This window comes from Sturnus vulgaris, chromosome 19 (assembly GCF_052056855.1).
Source record: "Sturnus vulgaris isolate bStuVul1 chromosome 19, bStuVul1.hap1, whole genome shotgun sequence".
Classification (NCBI taxonomy): Eukaryota; Metazoa; Chordata; class Aves; order Passeriformes; family Sturnidae; genus Sturnus; species Sturnus vulgaris.
Window position 1 is genome coordinate 4,151,191 of NC_142261.1, and position 18,579 is coordinate 4,169,769.

At 48.7% G+C, this 18,579-nt stretch overlaps 1 protein-coding gene across 1 annotated transcript; it reads right to left on the bottom strand.

Moving 5' to 3' along the window:
* Window positions 1-713: 713 nt before the first annotated feature.
* Window positions 714-16,141, bottom strand: FOXN4 (forkhead box N4). The gene is made up of 9 exons (XM_014874871.2): window positions 16,059-16,141; window positions 6,757-6,882; window positions 5,561-5,702; window positions 5,365-5,472; window positions 5,060-5,187; window positions 3,825-3,921; window positions 3,506-3,713; window positions 2,026-2,382; window positions 714-1,489 (listed from the first exon to the last, which is right to left on the bottom strand). The coding sequence occupies exons 1-9, from the start codon at window positions 16,139-16,141 to the stop codon at window positions 1,239-1,241; spliced, it is 1,500 nt and encodes a 499-aa protein (XP_014730357.1). The 3' UTR covers window positions 714-1,238.
* Window positions 16,142-18,579: the final 2,438 nt, after the last annotated feature.

The window sequence follows — 18,579 nt, forward strand, 5'->3', positions numbered from 1 at the left end:
GGAGAGAAAAGTCTGGGAGGCCCTGGATACAGCACTGGGAAATTCTCTGAATGCACAGGAACAGACAAAACCCAAGATATAAATATCACTTTTTGCTCACAGAGGTATAAGTAGACTAAATGCTAAATTCCAACATATTTCAGATGTTTCATCACATTATTTGCAATGCATGTTAACAAGTACAAAGCAGGGTTTGAAAAATTTTCTTTTAAAAGCTACGTTAGAATCAGGGTTTTTTTAGTTAATTAGCAAAGACTATTATGAAAGGTACAGTGACAATATTTGGTCTCTGAATTTTTTAAAAAGCATGAGTTTCACAGTATCAAAAGTGCTTATTAAAGAAATGTAGTTTTAAAAACTGTGATAAGATGGTTGTGGTTCTGATGATGAATAATTTAGTGGCTGTAAAACAGGTTACTGCAGCATTATACAAATTGAACAGTGCTCAGTTCACATAATTTCTTTTCATAACAATAAATATAAATAAATTTACAAATAGTAATACTGCCTAGCACAAGAATAGACAGAAGCACAATACACAAGACTATAAACAAATCTATTTTTTTAAAAAATCCTAAAAATCGGCATAATTCCTAAAATCCTCTAGCCAGTGATCAGTTTAATAGTTCAGTAGTACCACTTCCTTCAGGGGTGAGGACTTTTACAAATCTAGATACAACAGTGGTCTGCTAGGGAGGTGAGTTTTCCTTTTTTAGTGGTTTTGCTCACTTTTTCCTACCTCCTAACAATAAATTAACAAGAGTAACATCAGAAAAGTGTTAGTGGTGCAAATGTCTCCAGGAACTGGGGGAGGTCTTTGTCCAATTTGGCAAATTAAGAAAAAAATTACACAGCAGGGGCACAATCAACCAACTCGGGGCTGGCCAGCCCCTTGGCTTGTGGTGGCTTCTGTGACAGTGGTGACACAGCAGCTCCAGCACAGTGTGGAATAAATTTAATTCCCTTAACTGGCTGATTTTTAGCTCAGTTACATTCCAATGAAAGTTCCTGCTGCCTTCCAGATCCTTCTGGAGAGCTCCCCAGTCCCACAACACAAATATCCATGACCTTGCCATGGGGGAAAGTGGTTCTACCAAGTCCCAGCTTGATTCATTTTCACCTCACACGCTGGAAGCAGCCAACACCATCCCAAAGCAGGACGAGCTCTTGGAGCTTCCCGGTCGGATTTTAACCACGGGGAAGAACCGTCCCTCGGGATCCGTGGAACGGTGCCAAGCTCAGAGCAGAGGGATGGGTTTGTTGCCTTGGGGGTTCATGTACTGAGCAGCTGCCACATTGTCCAGGGTGGTGTAGGTGGTGTAAAGGCCAGTGACCTGCAGGTCGGAGAAGGAGCGGTCGCTGCCGCTGGACACGGGAGTGAGGCCGGGCGTGCCCAGCTCGCAGTCAGAGAGATGCAGAGGGGAGTTGCTGAAGGCGCCCAGGGTGTCCAGGCTGAAGCTGTCATCCTTCATCTCCTCCCAAATGTTCCCTGGAAAAGATGGAAACCTGCTCACAGCAGCACATCCCCAGCCCTCGAGGCTGGAGCTAAAGGGATTTGCTGCTCGAGGGTGGCGCCACTGTGGTGCAAGGGGCAGCGAGTCTGGTCCATCAAATCCTGGGATTCCAGACCTTTCTGGGCAGCAAGTCTGATCCCCCAAGTCCTGTGATTCCAGACCTTTCTGGGCAGCAAGTCTGATCCCCCCAAATTCTGGGATTCCAGACCTTTCTGGGCAGCAAGTGTACCTATCTCCCAAATCCTCTGCTTCCAGACTTTTCCAGACTGCACCTCTCTACCTGTGCTCTACCCAGGACTATTGTCACAAACATGGAATTTCTATTTGCAAAGAAGAGAACTCCAAAGCATGAGTGGGACAAAAACCCACTGAGGGGACCCCAGAAGTCACCCTACAGATGCCGACACTCAGCCCCATCCCAGAACACCCCAATGAAGATCCTGGTTGGATATTCAGGGTTAAACACTACCCCAAACCCCAGTGTCGCCCTCCCCAGAGCCTTCCCCCGTACCTTGCAGTGCGAAATCCATAATGCTTGGATCCAGAGCATCCACCTCCGTGCTCATGTCCACTGCCACGTTTGGGAAGTCCGGGGCTCGTCCCATGGGGTGGGGCAGGGGGCTGTGGCTCATGTCAGGCAGGGTGTGCAGAGGAGGAGTCTGTGCAGGTGCTGGTGAGTTGGGGGCGAGGCGAGCCTGGGTCTGGAGCTGGTGGTGCAGGGGCAGGGACTGCAGGGACAGCGTCATGATGGGCTGGGGCTGGAGCTGGGACACGGACATGCGGCCCAGGGGGGTCCCCTCGGGCTCTGCCTGCTTGTTGGGCCGCCTGCAGCTCTCAGGTCTGTCAGTGATCAGCTTGTCCAGCTCCTCTGCCCAATCCAAGGAGGAAAAGAGATGCTTTAATCCATTTGTTCGAGCAGGGACTGCCCAAAGCACAACCACATTTATACCATGAACTGACTGTCACTGGTCGTGACCGTGCAGGGAGCAAAGAAATGCCACCAAATTCCTTCCCCAAATCCACTTCCATGGTTATCCCTGACTGAGCTAAAGAATGAGCATGAAACTGCAGAGCAGCTCACCCCCAGCTGCAGAACTCTGTGCTCAGAGAAACACACAGAATTCTGCTTATCCCCCAAATAACTACAAAAAAATCCTGTTTCAGTGACCCTTTTGCTTTTAAACAAATAATATATAATTTATGTGATTGCATATTACTGATTTTGTAACAAATAACCTCCAGTTGCTTTTGTCAATACGGAGCTCCTGAAAGCTTTAAAAACATTCTTTATAAATAAGAAATTTTATAAGGGGGGAAATTATAAATAAATAAGATAGAAATAAATATATCACATATATAATATTTATAATAATACAGTATAAATACTAACAAATTCTATTTTATAGATAAGAAAATGTCTTAGGAAAGGGAGAATTTTGCAGAAGAACAGGCAAGAAACAGCATTAAAATGCTTCTCTATGAGAAGTGCCTTGGGTTTTAGCTTTTATATTTTTCGGAATCTCTGCTGCTTAGTGTGGAACTCTGAAACTTCTTGTTAGGTGTTAGTAAGGTCTCCTCACAGGGGAGTTAGACAAAACAATTCCTTTCTAGCTGGAGAATCAAGGACAACTGTTACCCAAAAAGCAGAAACAATGGCAAGGGAAAGGGGGCTGAGATTTCATAGCCTGAGGCTGTGGTTGGATAATTGACCCCAATATGTAGATGAACCAAAAGTCATAAAAGTGTAAAAACTTGTGACCAGGATCCATCTTGGATTTGATTTGGGTGTAGCCTGGCCAGGCTCAAAGTTTATCCATTCAATAAATACCTACTTTATTCCTTTTGCTCTGTTCCAGCTCAGCCTTTCCAGGCAACAAAACTACATTAAAAATATGACTGGATATTAAAACATCCCTACAAACACCAACCCCGGAGGCAGCAGAGGGAATACCATGGATGTGCAGGGCAGGGATGTGGGACACCAACCCTACCTGGATTAGCCATGCTCCTGTGAATAGCAGCCAAATCCTTCCTCTTCCACTTCTGCATCTCCTCCTCCATCTTGTCGATCTTGGCGGGGTTGAGGGCCCACAGGCAGCCCTTGCGGGAAGTCCCGCTCAGTTTGTTCTCCACCTTCTCAAAGCACTTGTTCAGGGACAGGTTGTGGCGCACCGAGTTCTTCCACCCATCAGGGGCTGTCTGCCAGGGGCAGGAAGGGGTTAATGGAAGCAGCCGTGGGGGAGGGGAAAAAAAAAACAAAAAAACAAAAAAACAAACGGGGCTGGGATGTGGTGGGGAAGGCTCAGGTACCTTGAAATAGGGGAAGTGCTCCTTCATGAAGCTGTAGATCTCGCTCACGGGCAGGCTCCCGGTCTTGCTGTTCTTCAGCGCCATGGCGATCAAACAGCTGCGGGCAGGGAGAGCCGGGAATGGCTTGGGATCATGGAATGGCTTGGGTGGGAAGGGACCTTCCACCCCCCTGCCACCTGCCACTAGCCCAGGGTGTGTAGCCGTGGAATGGGGTTTTAGCCATTTAAGTGAGGCAGAAATAAGATGCACAGCTACATGGTCGTGTTTCATGACAGGAAGAAAGAGCCAAGTTTATTCAGAAACACTCTTGGTTTTATAACAGGACTGCAACTCCCAGAGTAGAGAAAAGGTGATTGGTTTGGAGAGAAGACACCCCATTGCCAGGGCCTGGGCACACACCACAACAGGTGTTCTATCTTTGTTATTAATTCCTTTTTATTGTGACCAAATTATCACCCTGGGAGAAATTCTCCCTAGCCTTGAGCTGGACCAGCTGATGGGCTGGGAACAGAGCTGAGAAGTTCCAGCCTGGAATATTTTTCAGGCTGTAATTTTCTTACTTTCTCAATATGTGTCCCACAAGGGTGCTCCAAGGCAAGTCCAACCTGGCCTTGGACATTTCCACAGCTTCTCTGGGCAGTGGCCTCACCACCCTCACATTGGGAATTCCTTCCCCATATCCCATCTATCCCTGCCCTCTGGCAGTGGGAATTCACTTCTCTTGTCCTGTCACTCCATACCTCCTTCTGGCCTAGCAACCTTGGACCCACCTCTTCAGACACAACCAGCTGGGACCCTGGGGTTTCTGTCCCCAAGGGCTCAGCAGTCCCAGAATCACAGGATAAGCTGATTTAGAAGGGCCCCATAAAGATCCTCGAGTCCAACTCCTGGCCCTGCACAGCAGCATCCCCAAGAGTCACACCACATTCCCAAAAGGATTGTCCAAACCCTGGGCTCTGCCAGGCCTGCTGCTGTGACCACTTCCCTGTGATCCTCAGATTTTACTCCTCTGTGCTGTTACTCCCCCTCTGTGCTGCTCTCCAAAGAAATCACTCCTGCTCTTCAAAGGAATTACTTTGCTTGTTCCCTGCTGCTGCCCCTCAGGAGCAGCTTCCACAGAACTCCTGCATGGATGAGGGGATTTTTGTCCCCTTCCAAAGGACTCAGACAGCCCTGCAGTGTCACAGCCATCCCAGGACAGGCTGTAGGCAATGTGCTTCCTGCTCCCCACTCACCTGTAGGAGTAGATGGGCTTGGGATAATGCTTTGGATGCAGCTCCTGGGCAGAGTGGGGAGCCAGGCGTGGCTGGGAAAAGTGTGGCTGTGTCCCATAGGAGGTGTTGTAGATTGCTGCTGGGTTACACTGTGTGCAGAGGGAAAAGAAGGGAAATGCTGGATGCAAAATATCCCTGGGTGTGTAGGTTTAGGGATATTTTGGTTTCCTTTAAAAAGACATCTAGATTTGATCTTGGCAGGTGCTCCAAGACAGACAACAAGAACATACCAGTACCTGCTGGGGGTTCTGGGCCAGGGCAAACACCTGCTGGGAGTGAGGAGGAGGAGGATGAGGAGGAGGAGGAGGAGGGAAGAGCTGTTGCTGTGTTTGCAAACCCGGGGACAGCTGCCCACCCACGGCGTAGGGGCTCATCTGCAGAGAGAAACACGAGAGTCAGGGAATTACCAACACCTTGTCCCAGGAGCTGGGGCGATAAGGAGCCACCAAAGCCTGCTCTTACATTGGCTCCATGTGTTGAAATGGGATTGAGGCCCAGGATTCCCTGTGGGAGGCTGGCCTGGACGTGGATCATTGCTCCAGGTGTCGAGTGCATCGTGCTCCCCACAGGACCTGGCGTGGAGAGAGGAAGGCAGGGAATGCTCCCATGGAAGCACAGCTCAGGGAAAAGGAACAGAGGAAGGCAGGGAATGCTCCCATGGAAGCACAGCTCAGGGAAAGGGGGATGAGGAAGGCAAGGAATGCTCCCATGGAAGCACAGCTCAGGAAAAGGGGCTGAGGAAGGCAAGGAATGCTCCCATGGAAGCACAGCTCAGGGAAAAGGAACAGAAGAAGGCAGGGAATGCTCCCATGGAAGCACAGCTCAGGGAAAAGGAACTGAGGAAGGCAGGGAATGCTCCCATGGAAGCACAGCTCAGGAAAAGGGGCTGGCCCTGTGGTTAACAGATGCAGCTGAACACAGGGAAGCTCTGGAGTGGAGAATCCAACCTTTCCATCCCCAGAGCTTTTCACAGCTTGCCCAGATGACATCAGCTGCTCCCAAAACTCGTTAGGCAGGGAATGAGGGGTGGCAGCTGTTTAACAGCCCACGGTGGGGACACAGACACTGGGTCTTACAAAAGAGAAAAAACACATTCAGCTTAGCTGGTTTTGTGCTCTCAGGCAGGCAGGGGCTGAGCTCTCCCTGTGGAATGCCACAGGGAATGATGTGTGTTTACCTAAAGGATGTTCACAAAGGGAAGAAAGGAGTTCAACCAACACAGGCTGCAGGGAGCAAAGAGGTGTGAGGTAAATGATGTGCCCTTCCTTTCATCAGTGTTGAAACAAAGCAGGAAGATTAATTATCTCATTTCCTAATTTCAGAGCTGTTGAAAACCTCTGAAACCCAGGGCTTAAAATACCTCAGCCCAACAAGGCACCAGCAGTTGCACTGAGCAGAAATTCCCATGGGATCTGAGTGTACTCGAGCTCTCTCCCTCTTGGAACGAGGGGAAGGCACCAGCAGAGCCCTTCTGAGAAGCCAACAGGCTCCAGATCTTTGGAGAGGAAGCAAAATATAAATGGATAGGAAAAGGGAGCCTGAGGGGGAGTGGTGGTGGGGGCAGGTTGTGCTGTTTAAGGAGCAGTTATTCCCTATTCCCATTTCCCATCCCAACAGTACCTGTCTGCTGGAGCATGGCATTCTGGGCCCCCAGGCTGAAATCCATTCTCCCACTGGCCATCTGCTGGAGCCGAGGCACATCCACGGATGTCAGCCAGGACAGGGACTGCAAATCCCCTGGGAGCTCATCCTCACTCAGCTGGGACGGGTCTGAAGCCAGGAGTCTGCAAAGCAGCAGGGCAGGTTAGCAGGGAGCAGGGATGGGGCTGCATCAGCCCTGCAAAGAGAGGCTGGGATGCTCAGTGGGAAAAAACCACCAGGCTGGAATTCTGTATCCAAATCCAGATGTGCCCTGCGGTTTCACAGCTGGCTGCTGACACCCCCTTTACCTGGTCTTGTGTTCCTTTGTCCTGTTTGGAACATTTTGGGTAGGAAAACCTCTTGTGGAGCATTTGTGGGGGAAGAAGGCCCAGGAATCCAGCAGAGAAACTGCCTGGAAATGAACCCAAACCGATTCCTTATTTCCACATCTGTCAGAAATTTGCACTTGTTTGGCTTGGGTGGGGGAGAAACCAGGATTTGAACCTGATCATTGAGTGTTAACCCTGCAATCTTTGGAAGGAGCTCTGTGCCCAGCTCCTGGGGAATGAATGTGTCTGCTGCCCCTGGAACACCTGGAAAATCTTTTCCCAGCCACTGGATCCTGTCAGTGGTGACAGCTCAGCAGCTGCATAAAAAGAACTTCCCAGACTGAACTGCTGATATCTTCCATTCAGATACATGAAGTTATTGATACTTAAAAAAACCCCAATTTTTAGGCAGTTTTTGACAGAGTAAAGGAGCAAGATGAGAGGTTTGGGGCTGGAGGCACCGTGTCTGCCAGGCACCAGCAGCAGCTGTGACAGGCTGCTTTTGGTTTAAAGCTCTGCTTTTGACACCTTTTACATGCTCCAGATCACCTGTTTTGCTTTGCTTCTGATAGAGCATGTGGTACAAAACGGGAATATTGGAATGTATTTACAGCGCTCAAAAATTCCTGTGTGGTCCAAACTTCCTGTTGAAGTCAATAAAGGAACTCTTGCAAATGAAAGGCTAAATTAATTAATTTATGTGAAACAGTATTAGAGGAGTCACTGGCACCTTGAGGAGTAAAGCAGTAATTAGGACATGTCAGGAAGCTGTCATCTGACACTCAGGGTAAACCTAAAGGGATTCAGATCCGGGAAAACATCTTTATCTCTCAGAGGAACATAATTTAGTTGGATTTTGCTTTCAAACCTTTTTGCTTTCAAGAGCTCTCGGGGATGTGTTAAAGTGGTGTCTGCTGCTGATGGGTGTTTGCTGCCAACTGATGCTGCAGAAACCTTAAATAAATCTGGTCTCTTGCTGAAGCATCTTTTATGTTTTACACGACTCCAAATCAGATTAAAAGGACAAGGCAGAACTCCCGTGCCTGCCTGCCCTGGAGCTTTCTCTCCTCTACTCAGGAATTCCAGAAACACCTATCAAAGCTCCCTGAACCACCCTGGGGGAGATCTTTAAATCAAAACGCCATTTGTTCGCAAAAAGATTTTGTAAAGAAGGAAAGGGGGGGGAAAAAAATCAACACAGGACCAAGAGCCAAAAGCTCAAACCCTGACCAAAAAAAAAAAAAACCAAACAAAAAAAAAACCCAAACCAACAAAACCAGAAAACCCATTCGAATCTTCCTTGCAGTTCTCTCTCTACTGTAGTTATAGGGCAATAATTAGCATTGCCATGGTTACGCAGTTCAGTTATTTAGGGAGGCTTGTGGACTTCAATCCATTAAAAAAAAAAAAAAGAAAAAAAAAAAGGGAAAAAAAAAAAAAAAAAAGCCCATCAGGTGACGGCTCTCCCGGCTCGGAGATTGGCTGGATTGGAAGAAAACAGGGGCATGAAATGATTTGAAAACCGGGCAGGCTCGGGGTCGTTTTGCAACAGTTGGTTCCATTGAGGGGGAGCCGCCGGCGCTTTGTGCGCCCAACGCCCGCGGCACGTGTCCCCCTTTGTCTTTGGGGACCCCGCTTAATTGTCCTGACCCCCCCCCCCACCCTTTTTTTTTTTTTTTTAACAAACCTCCCATTAATCTGCCCGAGTGACAGGCGACACACAACACACGTCCCCCTCGCCATCTGGCACCCCGCGCCCTGCCAGCGGCACTAACGGGGTCAGGGACCCTCCCATGCCCGGCAGCATCCCTGGAGAAACGCGGATGCCTCCCCTCCTTCACCCGGGATGCACCCAGCCCGCAGCTCCCCCGGCAGCCAGGGAAGCCCTCGGGAGGTGGGACTGAGTGTCCCGCTCAGCATCCTCTCAAGGGATGCAAACTGGGGCAAGGAAAGGGGCTGGTGTCGAGTGGAAAGGTGGTGTCGCTGTCACGAGGTTGTTTTAAACAGATAGGAAGATGTAATAGTGTTTAATAATTAGATAAGAGTGCAAGGTGGCTCTTTCTCCAAGTCAAGGGTCTTCCCTTCCCTTCCCTTCCCTTCCCTTCCCTTCCCTTCCCTTCCCTTCCCTTCCCTTCCCTTCCCTTCCCTTCCCTTCCCTTCCCTTCCCTTCCCTTCCCTTCCCTTCCCTTCCCTTCCCTTCCCTTCCCTTCCCTTCCCTTCCCTTCCCTTCCCTTCCCTATTTAAGTTCACAGTTCTTTTACAGTTTGAATTTGAGTTTACAGCTCTTTTAAGACAGCCTCAACCTGTTCACTATTCTTCTTCTTTTTTTTTTTTTTTAATGTATTTGTTAGTTGTCAGACCAACATTCTGTTAAAACATGGGGGAGAAAGCAAATTCAGTCAGAATTACATCCCTGCCCGTGGCAGAGGGTTGAAACAAGATATTTAAGGTCCCTTCCAACCCAAACCATTCTGGGATTCTACAGTTCCATGATTGGATGTGATTCCAGGATTTGATAATTCTATGATTCCATAGTTTCAAGTTTAAGGATTGTTCCTCAGGCTGCCTTCAAAACCCATGTTGAGATCTCCCATGCCTTAAAGAAGGTGAAATTTTAAAGAATTCCCATTGCTGCCTGGCTGAGGAGTTTTAAAATCCCGAGGATAATTCTGTAGCATAAACCCAGCACATCTCCCAGGCCACAGGCTCCATGTGTGCCCTGCTTTCAGTGAAGAAATTTTAATTTAAGTGCAAAAAAAGAGAGAGCCAAGCACGGGATTAACCAACATTGTCATCTCCTGGGTTCAGTCTTCCTGACCTGAAAATTACCTGTGCTAAGACAACCCCAGATCCATGAGCACATGTTGGAATAGCAGGTGGGGTTGGATTCTGTTCCCCATCACCACCCTGCTCATCTCACATTGGAGGAAAAACTCCAGGAGTCAGAGCTCCTGCCTTTGGCTGGGTGTTCACAGCCCCTGGCACAATGGGGCACTGTGGTAAAAGCAGCCTTTCAGTGCATGTAAATGAGATAAATAGTGATAGGCTGTAATTAATGCACTGCTGAGCCTCCCTTGCTCATTCCCAGAGCTCCTGGAGTCACTGAACCCCGGCAGGAGGAGGCTGCACTCCCACCAAACCTGTTGCAAACCTGGTGTTATTTTTCAAGGTGTGGTGAAATGATGCAATTCCACTTTTACCCCTCTGCAGGAGAACACCCCCTGCCTCTGCGTTTCTCTCCAGAAAGGCACCTGCAAGGATGAGAATCCAGAGGGTGCTGAGGGTTTAAACCCCAGTTCTGTGTATCCCAGGATGCTGATCCATAGATCCCCCTGTGAAAAGTGCCTGGAGAACTGGATGTGATCCAGAAACGCTCCATGGCACTGTTAGTCTTTACAATCTGCTCTGGAGTTACCTGCCCAAAATATTTATCCCATCAGGGAAATGTTGGATCAGGAACACCTTGGAATGAGACCCCTTTCCAGATCTGATGCTGGGCTCACCTGGCAAAGTTCACCAGAGCCTGCCAGCAGCACAAAATCCTCACTCACAGCTGCCTAAAGGTATTTTTGCCTTTTTCTCCCCACCATCAGGAGCATCCTGCTGGCACAGCATGGAACTGGAGTCACTCCTGGCCTGACCTTGAATTAATTTAAACCAGGAATTTAAACCAGAGCTGGATCTGAGTCTGTACTCACCAGTGGGACTTTGCCACCTCCCCTCAGGCTGAGCTGGAGGGAGCTGCATCTAAGGTGGTTCCTCACCTCAGGAACCACTGCCAGGGGAATTGTCCATGAATTATCCACCTCCACATTGCACGGGATGGTGAACTCATGGCTGGGGACTGTCTCCTCATCACCCTCCATCTGAAACAAAGCCAGGCCAAACCCTGCAGGTGCCTTTGGGATATTCCACAGTTTTAAGCCTCACTCAATGGACAGGGTTTTTTTCCCATTTCCAGCACTGCCACCTAGTTTTTAGCCCAGGCTTAGGTGACAGAACTGCTCATCAGGCAGGAGCAATTGGGTGATAGGTTCTTAATTAGCTGTTTGCAATGGTTTATTCAGTGAGAGACAATTGGATAGGAAAATTCTGAATAAAACCTTTTCCAGAAGTGGTGTTTTCCTTTGTCTGGGATTACACAAAATCCCCAGGACAAGCACAGAGAGTTCTTATATGCAAGACAAGGAAAAGATTTGTATTGTGCCTGTCCAGCTGTGTCCATGGTGAGAAGTGTCCTCTGTTTTACTGAACGATTCAACTTCCCCATCTCCTTTAGCTCCTCATTCCAGCTGCTCTGCTCCCTCCCTTTCATTTTCCTGCCTCCCAGGTGCTTTTTTCCCCCACTATTTTCTGGTTTCCATATTCACAACCAGCTGCCCCTTCCAAGTTGTTTCTGCCTCAGTTCTCTCCTGCTTTACCCAGCAGCTCCCAGAGTTTTTGGGCTGAGATTCCTCCCTGAAGGCACAACACACCCCCAGTCCCAAACCATCATCCCACCCCTCTCTCCATCTTCAAGATCTCTGAGTTACTTCTGGCCTTGCTGGAAATCAGAACAGAAATCCAGCAGCTTTCCAGGGACAAATGGAGTCCCTCCTTATCTATAACTCAAGAAAAATTGCATTATCAGAACCAAAAGTAGTGAGGAAAAAGCAAATAACATCATTAACCTGGCAGGTGGGGATGGTCTCCTCTCCTTGCACCATGCTCTCCAAAAATCTCCTGCAAAGGTACTTGGCACTAAGAACAGGCTCCAGCTGCACTCCTGGAGCCTTTTATCCATCCCGGCTCCATTTCACAATCCCCATTACACCAGTTTGCTGTGGGATCAGTGGAATCTGGATTACAGTGAAATGTGTAATGCATAAACCCGAGAGGAAACGAGAGGCAGCACTGCACCCCCAGCCACTCATTCCCTGCTCTGCTCTGACCATCCCCAGGCTGGGATTTCCCAAATGCACCTGGGATCTGACTCTGGAAGCTGTTTGGTAAAAAATCCCAACCCCAACAACACAAAAATCGGGCCTTTGACTGATGTCAGAACAAACAAAAGCACCGGGCACTATAGGAATATTTTATGTTAAAAACACAACCATGGTCTGACTGGGAAGTTGCTTTTTCCTTGGAAATTGCTGTTCATTAGCACTGGAGCCTGCTGTAGGTGTGAGTGCAGTGTAAAGGGAATATCAGCCCTAGAGCCTGTCCCTGGCAGGGTTCTCACAACCCCCCAGTCACGGGGCTGGCAGCAGCTCCACTCTCTGTGCTTGTCACTGGGTGCAACGAGCCCATGAGATCACCCAGAAATGCTGGGAAATTCCCAATTCCCTTTCTCTTTCCCCGTTCTGGCCAAGCATCCTTTCCCAGGTAAGGTGTGAGCCCATTCTGGTCTCACAAGACCCCCAAGGTGCTGCCCCAAACCAGCCCCTCCCAGCTCTGCTGTCACCACGGGACTTTGGGAGAAGCAAAAAGCCACAAATTTTTATTCCTCCAGATCAGCACATCTCAGGAGTGCCGAGGAAACAGTTGTGCTAATCCACTTAAATCAATCCAGTTTGACTGATTCCTTGGAGGTTTCTCACTTTTTTTTTTTTCCTTTTTTGCTTCTTTTTTTTTTTTTTTAAAAAGAATGAAGCAACTCCGGTGCTGGAATTCCTGCAGCACTCGGGGTCATTATCTCACTCCCTGTCAGACACACACGGGAATGTCACAGCAATGGACACTGGCATTTGCTCCAGGAACAATTAGGGTGTTGTTAGTGATGCATTTGTAACCTTTTGTGTGCACACTCCCATCCATCCATCCATCCATCCATCCCAGGGGACAGAGGTGTCACCAGTGCAAAAAATCCCCAGATATGAGAGCACAGCTTACAGCTAAAATGTGCTCAAGTTACAGATTTCTCATCTTTTTTTCCCCACTGGGATGCTGTCACATCTAGAATTTGTGGACTACAGCAGTTCTTAAACTGATTTTACACTAAACTATGGCAACATAAAGTGATTATGGCAAAAAATTGATCAGACTAATGAGCCAATTAATTTTGTAAGACAATTTTTTAAGAACAAAAGAGATAATTAAAATAGAGCGAAGGACTATATAATCCACTAATTTATTGTATTATTAATTATTAACACCTTTTGATAAAAAAATAAGTCTATTTAAAGCTTAATTCCTGTTTAACATATAGAAAATGCATATGGAAAATGCATGTAGAAAATGCAAGGCCTTCAAAATGACTCCACAAAGCTTCTGTCCACTGGAAATAGACAATAACACAAAAAAAAAAAAGAAATATGGTCCTTACACCAAATATTGTTGAATCAGATCTTAAAGTAAAAAATGACTAATTCCATATCTCAATTCAAAATATTGCTTGAAGGCCACAGCACCCAGGAGCTGAAGAACCTGGATTCCCAGGAATGAGCCCATAAATTCCATGGGAAAAGCCTGGAGCTGCCTCCTATAATTTGCACAGCTCTGTGTTGAAAAAAACCATGAGCCACCACTGCGTAGAAAACTTGTGGTCTGCCTGTGCTATGATTTAAAATCAAAATACTGGCACTAAAACAGGTGAAATTATTAATTGTGATTAACAAGGATGAAGTGATAAGGGTTAAAAAAATCCCGGTGTGTTACAATTCTCTATTTTCATTCCCTTAAACGCTATGTGGAACCATTAGAAATATTTGTCAACCCTACAAGGATGAATATATTGAATATGGTGGTATTTTCTGTAGGAATCTAAGAGAGGCAGCTGCTAAAATAAAGAATTACTTTGCACTGCAGCCAGGCAGTGACAGCCCCATAAGAACAGGCAGTGGAGGGGATCTGATGGCCTTTAATCGTCCCTGTGCTGTTTTACATCCCACAGCTGCACTGCTGGGAGAGATATTTGCCTAAAATCATTTTACTGGGCTGCAAAAACTCCTGGGATTTCACACAGCAGCCAAAAGCAGCCTCATCACCGCCCTGAGCCACGCCAAATTTACCACAGATGCTTTGGAGCTGCACAATTCAAGGAGCTGCTGAAATTTTTTTTCTCCCACATTCCCTTAAAATAAAAAAATTAAAAAAAACCTCCCGAAATGCCAAGTTTTCCAGCTGTAAGCACAATCTGCCTGCAGGCTGATGGGTGTCTGGGGGTTTGATCCCCTCCCTTCCCAGCCTTTCCTCCCTCGCAGCAGAGCCGGGGCTCCTCCAGGTCCAACTGTCCCATTGAAAGATTCCAAATGAGACACAAGAGTATTCTCAGCACAGCCCCAGCCTCCCACTCGTTAATTGGAGGCCATTCCCCATTTTGTGGAGCCTTGATGCTCCCCCATGGAGAACTCGGGACTGTGGGTTCCAGTCTTGGACTGTGGTGACAGCAGGAGAGTAAACAGAGCTGATAGAATTTGACAGGTCTATTCTTTTCTTAAAATCATTCAGTCTAAAAGATTTTCTTTTACATAATCCAAAGTGTTTTCTCATGAAGTAGGACAAATACTGCTCTGCATTTATGGTGCAGTTCAGATTTTATGCATTTTTATCAGAATTTGCCACTATTAAACGAGGTCAAATAATTCGTTTTAAAGCCGCGGTAAAGAAATCGCAAGTGGGTGAAAAACTTTAGAGAACTGAGTTCAAAATGTTTCACAGAGGACCCAAAGCTATTTTTTTAAAAGAGGAAAAGAAGAAAGTTATGATTTTTTTTACTGCAGTAAGAGAAATCTTATCTTTCTCCCCCAAAAAGCCATTTTTTTCCCCCTGCAGCTCAGAGTTAAAGAATAATTCTCTCCCTAAAAAGGAGGCTTTGTTAAGGTGGTGAGTTCTGCAGGGCACTGAAGATCCAGCCTTAAATCCACATCCCCAGAAGTCCCTCTGACCCAGACCCTTCCTTAAATCCCCAATAATTTCTTCACCAATATTTACGGAGCTGAGAAAAATGCCCAGAGCAAACAGTGCCTCGGTAAACAGCAAAAACAGAGGCACAAACCTTTTCCCCAGAGGCTGCAGGGACTAGAACAAATCCCTTGTTGAGCTGCAAGAGGCTGTGCTGCAGCCTTTGCATTTTGAATAGAGAGAGGCTGGGAGAAGAATACCTGCAGCAGCCCCAGGAAAGGTTGCAAACTCCTTAGGGTGGGAGGAAAGAGTGTCTCAAAGCTCATTTTATTAAAAAAAAAAAAAAAAAAAATTAATTTTCTTCTGTTTTGCTTTGTGCTTTGTTGTGGGAGCTGTGTTGTGTGTGTTCTGTATTTCTTGGAGCTTTGCACCATGTGACAAAATGTAACCTAACATAACCCAGGGCTCTGTAACTCATGCAGAACCCTCCTGTAACCTCTAACAATTCTTTGAAATGATAAATGGAAGCACGGTGGTGCAGGTAAAGTAAATTATGAAAGGCTCTTGGCCAAGCCAGGTTTGCTCATATTGAAAGCCCTTTGACATGTCAGTGCTTTGGAGGGCTACACAAGTGCTTGTTTTAATTAAAAACTCCTCCAGTGTCTCTTGCACTTGTTTAGTCTCTCCATAACAATGCAAAGTGATCTGCAAGGGAACTTTTAAATTATTGTATTTTAACAAGAATATCCTGTGGCAACGCTTGCACAGGACAGAGAGTTTAGAGGGAGGTCAGCCCAAGGTTTTGGAAGTGTATTTGTCAAATATAGGTTACTATCAAAATCAGAGAATCATAGAATTATAGAATGATTATGGATGTAGAAGATCTCCAAGATTATCAAGTCCAGCCTTCCTCCAAATGCCACCATTGTGAATACTTTAAACAGGAACGTTTTAAAATCAGGAATGCTTTGTAACTGGTCATCAGCCTTAGAAATCTTTGTAGAGTGGAGAAATAATTCAGATAGCTTTAAAAAAATAAAGAAGAAGAAGAAAAGAGGATTTCTACATGCTAAAAAGATTTTTTTTTTTTTTAGGAAACAAGGAGGAAGCAACAGGAGTTGGCAGCTGTGCCAGTGCAGCGCACGTTTTTGAAAGGGATAAAACCTCACCTGTACTCCTGCGAGGGGTGGTGGTTTTGCCCTGAATTCCTAAGGATTCCTGACATTATGGACGGGATATCGCTCTCTATCATCTCCTGGGGAAGCAGCAGAAGGCAGCGGTCAGCAGCAGTAGCTATCCAGCACTTCAGCAGCGGCGGGAGCCACCGACCCCGCCCGAGCCCCGGCACCGGGCACGGCCCCGGCACCGCCAGCCCCAGGTGCGCTGGTGGCACCGGGAAAGGCAGGAAAACACTTCACGGGGGATAATCCCATCCCATCCCATCCCTTCCCAGACAAGGACCCTACGGACAGGGGCTGTAGGGAGCACCGAGCCAGCCGCGAGCGCTCCCGCCTTAGGCTGCTCTTATTCCCCAAACAGCATCCGTCAAATTTTGGATGAAAAAGCTGCGGGAGCTGCAGCGGTCCAAGCGAGCCAGGGGATGAGGGGAACCGGGACACCCCAGTGCTGGATGCCCACAGATTGAAGGGGAGCCCAGGAGAACCCCAGGACCGCTCCCCACGGATGGAGGGAGCCTGGTGGTTCCCAGCCCCGCGGATGGAAAGGGACTCCGGGAAAATCCCAAAACCGCTGTCCCAGGGATGGAGGGAGCCGGGGAGAACCCCAGCCCCGCACCCGCGGGAATGGAGCGAGCCCGGAAAGACCCCAGACCCGCTGCTTCGGGGCTTCAGGGGGACAAACCCGCTGCCCCGGGAATGGAGAAGCCCGGGGGTCGCCAGCCCTGGTGCTTCAGGATGGAGCGAGCCTGGGGATTCCCAGCCCCGCTGCCCTGGGGATGGATGGATGGATGGATGGATGGATGGATGGATGGATGGATGGAGAGAGCTCTGGGATCCGCATACCCGGTGCCCCGGGATGCGGGGAGCTCTGGGATCCCCATCCCCACTGCTCTGGGATGCAGGGATCCCGGGGGTCCCCATCCCCGACCCGCCACCCCCCGCCGCTCCGTGCACCAACCTGTCGGGCGGGGCCCCGGGGCCGCCCGGAGCTCGGCGGGCGCTCGGTGCGCGGGGCCGGCGGCGGGGCCGCGCTCCGGCCCCGGTTTAAATTTCCCTCTCCGGAGCTGTCCAGCCCCGAGCATGCGCGGCCCGGGCCGGGGTCAGCGCCGGGGCAGGGCCGGGCTGGGCTGGGCTGGGCTGGGCAGAGCCGCCCCCGCCCCCGGTGCCCCCGCCCCGGCGTCCCAACGGAGAGCGGCGAATAAAAACGGGGAGAAAAAAAAAAGAAAAAGATTCAGCCAACTTTGTGCAACTTTCCGGAGGGAGGAGGGGGAGGGATCCGCTCGTTCAAACGAGAGGAGAGCGGCTCGGGAAAGCCGGTGCTCAGTGCCCGGTACCGGTGCTCGATGCCCGGTACCGGTGCCTGGTGCCCGATGCTCAGCGGTCGGTGCCGGGTGCTCGGTACCCGGTGCCCCGCTCGGTACTGCGGGAAGCGGAGCGGAGGCACGGCCGGAGCTGCCTCTTGTCCCTTCCTGTCCCTTTCTGTCCCCTCTGGTCCCCTCCTGTCCCCGCCGGTGCCGGGATGGCCGCGGGAAGGGGAGCGGGAACGGAGCCGGGACAGCCCCGGGCAGGCAGAGCCCGTTCTGAGCCTCAGCGCTGCGGGAGGTGAGGGATGAGGATGGGAGGGATGAAGATGGGAGAGATGAGGATGGGACGGTGCTGAGTGCCCAGAGAGGCTGTGGCTGCCCCTGGATCCCTGGAAGTGTCCAAGGCCAAGTCGCAGCAACCTGGTAGAAGAAAGAGAATCGTTCGTTCTGAGCTCCATAATTCTGCCTCCTCTTGCACCAGAGGTTTTTAAAGCCTGGTTTGGCCATCAGAGAGTTCAGTCTGATGATAATAACACAAATTTGGGACAGTGTTACCTCCAAGTACCAGACAGACATAGATCAAACGTCTGAGCCAAGGTCAAATCCCACATCAGCAGAGATCCAACCCCAGAAAATATTGACTTGGGCAGTCCAGGCCTTTTCTTGAGACCAGAATTTATTTCCTGTAAGCCCATCATCAAAACGGGGACCAACCTTCTCTGTCAGGAAAGTGCCCTTTAAGTAGAGGCAGTTTGAAGTCTGTGATGACACCGGGTCCTTTGGGCCCTGCACAGCAAAGCTGAAATGTGGAAATACTCCCAATATCCTTGCACAACCAAAACCCACAGATCCATGATAAATGTATTTCCTTGTGCTTGCCAGTTTACCACAGAGTATGGAGAGGATGAAATGTGAAGACGGATCTTTTTGTCTGCTCTTAATGAGAATCTGTTCACTTTGATGAGCATCAAATCTCTCTCTGTTAATTGCTGTCAATAGAAGTGGAGATGAATCAATGCTTCTATGAATCAATGCCTTTATCAGGCACCTCTGGAGAACTGAACTAAGAGGAAAAGTCACAGTTCTGGCAGAGCCTCAGGCATGAAGTTTGCACAGTTGCAAGTGTTCCCTTAATTACAGGCTGCATTAATTAACGTTGGGCTGTAACTTATTAAAAGGTCATCTCAGAGTCGTCACATCCTTACCTT